Here is a 9,484-nt window from a genome sequence, read left to right as displayed (position 1 = left end):
TCACAGTATGTACTTAAAAATAAAATAAAAATAAATCTGCTTGGATACAACAATTCAGTCATTAGTATTAATTTTATGTGTATATAAATATGCATTATATAGGTAAAATAGGTAGTAATTTGTTTTGAATTTCCCAATATAACTTCAGCAATGTTCATACAGGATAAATATTTCAATTTGATGACATGAACATAAGGAATAACGTCTAATTATTTATTTCCATTGTTAATTATTCAAATAATGAATCATTATATGTAAGATTATTTATTTAAGTTCAAGAAGTTGACGTGTAGAATGTCCAAAACATGTATATTGTAATTTTGTTGAATTTATGTTACGATATTTGGTTAAAAATAAGACATATTGAAAAAATTTCGGGGGGGGATCCAAACCCCCTGGACCACCCTCAGATACGGCCTTGCTCAGTTGTGAAATTGTATTTGTATTTTGTATATTATAATAATATAGAACAATAATGATAATAATATATTGAAAATTTAAATATTTTTAAATTCGGCGGCTAGTGATAAATGTTATTTGATGTTTATTCCAAGCCAAATTGATATTATATTTTTCATCCATGAAAGTGATATAAACCGTTTTTTTTCTAGTGATATAAACCGTTTTTATTTACTGTCTGGTTCTCTAGACGCTCGTTTTACGGAGTGGAGTGGTTATTATACATATCTGTGAGATAACCTGATGAACACTGATTACTGACTGAGCCACTAACCAGAACCGAGGTTGAAGGTTGAAGGTTCTGAGTTCCAAATGTTCAAACTTCTAATCGTGGCTCGAGTGCTCGACTGCATCAGGCTCTAGTACAAATGTCAAATTCACGAATCACAATGGTCAGTGAGTTGTGAGTGCAAACTGCAAGTTGGTGTACAAAAAATAATATACCAAATCTTGAAATGATACAATGCCTACAATGGCTACAAATCTACAATATATTCATAAAAAATCAAACTTCACTCTCGATCCGAATAATTATTAATTAATATTTTCGTTAAACATTGGTGACTGATGAATAATGCCTGATCAACACTCAATACAACAACAGTACAAGTAGTACAACCAACAGAACTTGTAAGTATTGTACATTAAATACTTAAAATAATGTACTACCTAACGCTGATAATCAGGCATCGGTGTAGTACCGTAGTTACACCAACGTCTTAAACTATTTCCCGTCATGATACTTATGATTACTTTTAAGTTTTAATATTCATCGGCTAACGAAGTAGAGATCCAAGAAAAATTGTTGTTTTTAATTCTCTTGATATTTTCGAAATCACCAATATTGTGTTCCTAAGCGTTATTATTTTAAGAAGTTAATATTATTTTTAAGGCACCACAACAATTTCTACGGATGTCCAATTTCAAAACATTTGGGTAATATTTTACAGCCAAAATTTTCATTACAGCATTAAATATTGTTACCTATGTACTTAATGCATATTACTTGTATTAGTTATATACTATATAATATAGTTACTAATAAACTAAAGTACATGATACTAATCAGCAACAAGTTAAATATTATTTATACCTATTGGTATAAACAATAATTTGTTATCTTTGTGTTAGGTAATGTGTATGTTAAAATATTCTAAACTGTACAATGATTAGTTTGTCTGATACATGTTTTGTATTCAGAGATAATAATATAATTATATTAAAAACAAATCATATATTTGTAATATTTGTGTTGATATTTAATTGGTATTAATGTTAAATTGTATATTTGTATCATTGAAGATTCATAATATTGATTATCTATTAGAATATTATAATTTATACCAACTATTTATTGTTAGGATTAATAATATAATGTAATATAAACCTATAATCTGTTAATATCAAGTCGAGGTCCAAATATTAAAATTTGGCGTTTCCAGATACCTTACTTTTTGCCTCTTTGATACAGTATTTAATTATTTTAATTGTAATAATTCAACTACAAAACAATATGTTTTACTTACACTTAACCGACAAATTTCAAAATTTGATGTAATTTTATTGTTAATCCCAACATTAACTGTCGTGCAATGTATTGAGACATAGATTAAAAATATATTTTTATATACGTATATTCTTTAATCTGTAACTGCGATTCACCGATATAACCGCAAAACTAAAATAGTGAACATCAAAACATCCAAGGTTAGGTAAATTATAGGTAAAACACATGATAGCGAATGTTCAAAAAACCTAACATTTCTCACTATACAATAAACTAATTTCCTTTTATGATGTCAATTTAAAAATTTATTTCTTTAATATATTATAAAATATTGAATATTTTAAATATTAAAAAAGATACAAATTACTGAAGGATAATCGCACTGGCACTTTAATATACTATTTTAAGCAAAAGGTTATTAATGAAATTATGTTTGTAACGTGTTACATAATTTTGTCAGAATTTTTTTTGAAAAACAAAAATTTAATGAAAAATATTTATGATTAGCAATTTCTAAAATATAACTTGTTACCATTATGAGTATCTGGAATTAAAATATTAAAATTTATGAGAAAAAAAAGTAATTATAAATAAAGGGTGTCTCAAAAAGAACGCCGGATTTAAATCTGCTATACATTAAATTTATTTTTCTTAAAAAAACATTACAAATATATCATTTTCTTCAGGATAAATTGAGGTTTAACAGTGAAAAACAACATCGGGCATATGACCCCCCCTAACAGGCGATTATTCTTACCATCACTCGATCACACATTGCCCATCAAGTTCGTTGAGGACACGACAAATTTCTTGCTTAAGTTCCAAGACGTTTCGGACTTTGTTCTGGTAAACTCGTGACTTAGTGTATCCCCATAAGAAAAAATCACACGGCGTCAAGTCGCAAGATCGAGGTTAGGATAGCAGCCTTTTCAAATCCGGCGTTCTTTTTGAGACACCCTTTATCTATTATGGGTATTTACCTATATTTTTTAATTTTAACTCGTTGACATAATTCAGTTTTCAATGTACGTCATACATTTTCTTGATCCCTACTTTATAAATTAATTCTTCTCAAATTACACATACTTATTAATAAAATTTATTTTAGCTGTTTTGAACTGTGAATATTTTGTGCTAAGCTTTTTGGACATTTGCTATTTTCATGTTAATAATAAATAAAAATAATAAAAAAAATAAAACATTCATGACTACCGTGAATATAATTTATGCTGACAAATAATAACCAGAACAAAAGTCACATTACTATTTCATCTTAACATACTGCCCATATAAAATAATAAACTTTCCAAATAATAATCATGAAAATAACAATTTAGAAACTATTAATATAATATATTGCAGTTACTTTAAAAAAAAAGTTGCAATGTTAGGTAATAACGCCGTTACTCGGGTAGACATAGAAATGTTATGCAAAAACGCTGTATCTCTAGACATATTTACGGTGTTTATGTTTAGTAAATATAAGATGCTGCGTTCTTACTTAGTACTTCTAATTTATTTAGTTACCTACTGTGTTTTAAAAAAAACTATTATTGAGTTTATAAACTATTCAATATAGTTTCAGGAATATTTTTCTACAAATATAGTGTACAATTGATAAACCTATCAGATATCATATTTAACTTGTTTTTTAATTTTTTTTCGAGTTAGGTAGTGCACTTTTGCTTAGCAGGGCAGTATTGTTGTGTTATCATAGTTGCCGCTATTCTTACAGATTTTAATAACTATAGAATTGTGTGTTTATAATATCTAATGGCATTAGCGTACGGGTCAATAGTATGATTTTTTTATTATTAATAATATTATAATAGCTTCTATGACAAATACAAGTATATTATAGACTATAAACTTGCATTAATATAATAATATGCCTACAGTACAGTTTATATATTATATAATTTTGTATAATATAGTTACTTTTGTTTTAGTTGAAGCAATCTTTAACAAATGGAACAAGTAAATGAAGCCGATCATCTCGGTGAACACACAACAAAAAAAAAAAAATTAGTTTCTTCCAACAATAATCAGAATCAGGTAACTTCAAAATCAATTAATGATCAGGAAATGCAATTAAATATGGCAAACATTAATTTAAAAATTGATTCTTCTACATCTTCTAATAATAATGTTAATTCAAGATCAAACTATACATCTAACTCTGTTATTGATAATACCCAGCAGAGCAGAGAAAATGTTACTGTTCAATTGAGTCCATCTAAAGTTTTGAACTGTCATAATTCTCCAGAAATTGATTTTGATATAGATTCTAATAAAAAATATAATACAAAAGGGATAGCCAGATCTAACTTAGAGAATAATAATCAGGAGCTTTTAAAAAATAAAAGTCTCATTCAATTTATGGAATATAAAAATACTAGCTCTGATATTCTAAAACCATCTGAACGTGCTACTAAATTATATAAAAAGTATATAAGTTACAAATTTTTTTGTTTAATTTGTGATACTAAAATGAAATCGTTAAAAGATTGGGAGTCACATGCTATAAGTACACTTCACTTAGAAAAATGTATGAAGAAAAATGATTATGTATCATATGATTGTGGTGGTTGTAAAACATTTTTATTTGGAAATAAGGAACACATTTTAAAACATTGCAAAGATATTCATAATGATATATCCGAACTACCATATATTTTTAGATGTATGAAAGAAGTATTTTATCAATGTATATTTATAAGTCCAACCAATTGGAAATCTTGGTCATTTTGTGGTCCCTGTAAAAATTATTCATTTTTAAAAAAGAAATGTTATTCCATTAACCACATTAATAAAAAAACAATGAATTTTAAATGCAATTCATGTTTAATAGATTTTGTATGTAGCCAAGAAGTGTATAATAAACATTTAATGTCATGTGAACATATCATGTTGGAATATTTTAAATCCAAAAAAGTTGATGAAAACCTGGAAACAAAAACTATATGCAATTTAAAACTGCCTCCAATAGTTTTAAATAAATATACTATTGATAATGTAAAAGCTACTTGTAATGATTGTAAGTTTCAAATGGTGTCCAATGAAAAAGCAATAACTGTTCATCTAACTGAATGTATTAATAAATTTGATGTAGGTAGAAAAAATACATCAAAAATCAATACTTATTTTTGTACAATTTGTAATAAAATCACATCTGATTTTAATCAATGGAAGTTACATTCAGTATTATCAAGTCATTTAATTAAATGTTATGATATTAAAGATTTAGTTTCATATACATGCGAACTTTGCGATCTGCATTGTTATGGTGTTGTAAATCATGTAACAGAACATCAAAAAATTCATCCAAACAATTCTGAAAAAAATCTTTCCCTGTTTATGGCTTTTAACTTCCACCGTATTAACAAAGATTTAAAAACCAAAGACTTTTATTATTGTGAAGAATGTGAAACATATGCTGAAGTCAATTCAAATTCAGATCATTGGAATAAAAGTCATAAAACTAAATTGAAACGTATAATCTGTCAACCTTGTCGTACAGAATTCTTTTGTATTGAAGGTAATTTGTTGTTCAATAAACATACTTTATCAAGTGAACACATTATTTTAAAATCTGTGGCCGCTAAAAGTCCACTTCTAGAATTTAATATACAATCATTGACCAATGAAAATCAAAAGCCTTGTGTTTCAAAAAATATTTTAAATAAACATAAAGTTCCATTAAATATTAAACCATATTTACAATTTTTTCGAAATGTGAATGATGAAAATAAAACTATTTGTAAATCATGTGATAATCTAATTGATTTAAATCACAATGATCTTCTAAACCACTTGTTAGTTTGTAATCATGGATTGGTAAAAAGTATCCCTCAATCAAATTTAAATTATTTTCAATGTCTAGGGTGTGCATTTTATTCTAACAATAAAGATACATGGAAAAAACATGCAATTACACATGCAAAATTAGACACTAATATTTGTTATTCTTATATTTGTAAAAGTTGTAACTCTTTAGTTTATGGAGAAATTAATGATATTGAATTACATTTAATTACTGAACATAAGACAAATCTTATAAACATACCATTAGAGTCAGTGATAATGGCAAAACAATTAATGAGAAGAAATAATAATGCTTGCAAATCATCTGATATAATGTGCTATTGTGAGCCATGTAATAAAATATTCAATTCAAGTGAAAATAATAATCACTTTAATACAGACAGTCATGCATCAACAGCATCAGATATTGTAGAATTATTTTACTGCAATGACTGTAAAGTTGAATTCTATTCTTCAATTACAGTTTATGAATGTCACAAATTAACTGCAGAACATATAATTATGAGCTCAGACAGTATAAAAACTGGAATTAAGGCTCTGAAACCTATGAAACTTGATACTCATTTACTTACCTATGCTACTGATCAACATTTGTATGACTCAACTCTAAACATTGCATTTTTCTGTTTTGTTTGTGATTATTTGTGTTCGAAGTTAGATGTATGGAAAATCCATATTAATGGTAAAAAGCATATCACATCTTCTAAACGTCTTTGTATGGACCACCGTTGTAAAATTTGTAAAACACTTATGTTTGGACATCGACATCAAATGTTTGAACATTATAGCAACCGTTTTCATTCAATGTTGAGACAATTTAAACCAATGTCATCTATAGAGGTTTTAAAACAAAAATGTGAAACAAAACACACATGCAATATGGGAACAACTTCTGAAAATAATCAAACTGTAGTATTTAATGAGAATATATCAGGAGAATCTAGTACTAATAACAATGCAGTTAATTTATTAACAAATATGATGAATAATTTATCGAATCAATCAAATATTCATAATGAAAGTAGTTTATTAGAAGTATCTACTACCAATAATGCCAATGAAACACATTCTATGACATTAGATGAATTTCCTCCCGAATCAAACTCTCATCATAATGGTAGTGTAGTGGATGAATCTATTACAAAAATTAACAAAACTCAATTAATGGGAAAAATTATAGATGAATCAAATATTTGTCAAGATAGAATGATAGAAGAATCTACTACCAATTTTAATGAAAAATTCTCGGAGAAAAAAATGGTAGATAAATCAAATACTCAAAACTATAGTGAATTTTATAGATCGAAAATAAATGTGTTATATGAAATGATTAATCAAAACCAAGAGATAAAATCACAAATTTCTTATTATTGTGTGATATGTGATTTTATTACCGCAGTAGAAAAAAATTGGGATGAACATAATTTAACAGAACATTTTAATGAAGTGCGCAATAAGGTATTTTGTGATTTTTGTAATTTATATCAATTTGGACTATCAGATTTAAATGAACACGTTAACACTATTGAACACAAAAATATGTTAGATTTTATAAAAACAATAAAATCAAAAAAATTGAAAAAAAAAGTTAATAACATAAATAAAAAAAATGAGAAAGACAGTAATTTGACTGCTGTCAATCCGTTAGATGTTACTCAGACTTCAAAAACAGACAAACAACAAACAAATGGTAGTAAAACTGATGAAAAAGAAACAAGTAATCGTAAAATCATGATTGAAATTAAAGGTAATATAGTAGTTTTTATAATTTGTAAGTTATATTAATACATTTAAATGTCTTAGGTGTAAAACCACAATATAAGAAAAATAGTTGGGTTGAAATTAAGAAAATATTTTCTTTTTATGGACTTTTTGGAATTATTACTAAACACAGCTCTGTTATAATCATATATCGCAAATTGTAAGTATATATTCTATCATTTAATACAGCAACTGTTACCCCTAATTATATTACCTATATTAAGATTTTATCTACTATCATTGTGTACTGCAGTTAGAGTTAGAAAAAACCCTTTTTTTTTTTTGTAGTTTTTGTTTTTCATTTTTTAATGAAGCCCTATAAATTTTAATAGACCATAATGTCATTGTGTTATTATTGTTTTTATTAATATATAGATTACTAGATTAGGTCTTTCTTACAGGACACCTTTTATTAAACCTTATTTTTTATTCATACTTATATAGTTTTTGATGCTGATGTTTTGTCTATGTTGTACATGTGTAAGACGGAGACAAGATAACATATTATGTGGGTGTGAAATGCCATTAACAAAAATGTATCCCATAGAAAAACTTCATACATTATTTTAATTTTAAATTTACAACAACCCTGACCGCAGTAATATATCAGCTTATATATCGGGTGATTTTAATGTAAAACACCTATTATTTATTATTACATATAAAGAACTTGAGTATTTACCTTTTTAATTAATTATTGATTGAGTATCGTTCATACTTCATTACATTTGCATGCAACTCAACATAATCTAGTCTTACATAATCTGAAAATATTTTAAATTCAATACTATTCATTTTAAACACACAATTTTAGTGTTTAAAAACAGCCGAGCTATAGTAAAATATATTTTTAAAAGATATTCAGAATTATTATTTTATATGTTTGTGATTAAATAAACTTTTTAGAAATATAATAAGTTTTTTCATAATTTTTAGCCGACTATACTCTATTCTGTTTAAGTTGACCCACTTTGGCGCATGTTTATGAGCCGCCGGAACATTCAGACCACCGAGTAGACGCCGGTGTTCAGCGATTGGCATTGCTCGTTGTAGTAGGCAGCTGCTATTGGCGACGATCACCACTAGCGTTTCAAATATGGGCTGGCCTGCGCGGTCGCGACCAGTTTTCGTTTGTTGAGCGAGTCAACTTAAACTGAATAGAGTATAGTGTTTGAGATTTTCGGGAAGATTAGCACCTATGCCAAGAACCACATAAAAAAAAAAACATATTTTATGTCTGATATATTAATAATAAACTATAGAAGTAAGAACCAATAAAAATAAACCATTAAAAAATAAAATGTATAGTTAATATTAGATTACTATTTTCAGTGGCGTACATTCAAAATTGCTCTGGGGGGGGGGGGGGGGGTTCAAAAAAAAATAACCAACACTAAAACCTTTTCTTTAAAACTACCCATTTTCCTAACAATCAAACACATTACACGTATAAAAATTAATAGGCAAAATAACAAAACAAATACAAAGATTTACATAACTCATGGCAGTTAAATACTATTTAATATGCACATAGTATGTACAGAATATTATATATATTATATTATTAATTATTTATAATAAAAATTCTAGTATCCTTTTTTTATTGGATAATTTAACCAGCACTTCATCAGGAGTAATTGAATTGTTTTTGTTGATCGAGAGCATAGCTAGACCATTAAGTCTTCCCTATTAAAATTAATTACAACATTAATTAATTTTCGAACGGCAGAATCAGAGGTGGATAGGTAGTATTTATGTCACAGGAAAATATTTGAAGGGGCCCCCAAACTGAAAAAAAAATTGGTCGCTTCGCTCGTTTTAGATACTTATTCAATCTAACACCTTTGACTATGAATAAAATGTTTCGTGCGAAACCGTAATTTTAGTTTGGTGTGGGGCTGTGGAAACGGCATATGAGGAAAATGCTTTTTT

At 27.0% G+C, this 9,484-nt stretch overlaps 1 protein-coding gene across 2 annotated transcripts in view; it reads left to right on the top strand.

Moving 5' to 3' along the window:
- The first annotated feature begins 670 nt into the window (after positions 1-670).
- The window catches only part of LOC100166285, a 15,154-nt gene continuing 6,340 nt past the window's right edge, over positions 671-9,484 (top strand). The window contains exons 1-3 of one of the 2 annotated variants that reach the window (XM_001949111.5): positions 671-1,089; positions 3,916-7,538; positions 7,595-7,712. In XM_001949111.5, the coding sequence (XP_001949146.2) occupies positions 3,935-7,538; positions 7,595-7,712 (3,722 nt within the window). In that variant the 5' untranslated portion in view covers positions 671-1,089; positions 3,916-3,934. Of the gene's footprint in view, positions 1,090-3,900; positions 7,539-7,594; positions 7,713-9,484 lie in introns of both variants that reach the window. The other variant, XM_029488201.1, reaches the window with a different exon arrangement.

This window comes from Acyrthosiphon pisum, chromosome A1 (assembly GCF_005508785.2).
Source record: "Acyrthosiphon pisum isolate AL4f chromosome A1, pea_aphid_22Mar2018_4r6ur, whole genome shotgun sequence".
In the NCBI taxonomy this organism is placed as follows: Eukaryota; Metazoa; Arthropoda; class Insecta; order Hemiptera; family Aphididae; genus Acyrthosiphon; species Acyrthosiphon pisum.
The sequence above is the reverse complement of the archived record's forward strand: the minus strand, read 5'-3'. Positions and strand labels throughout refer to the sequence as shown.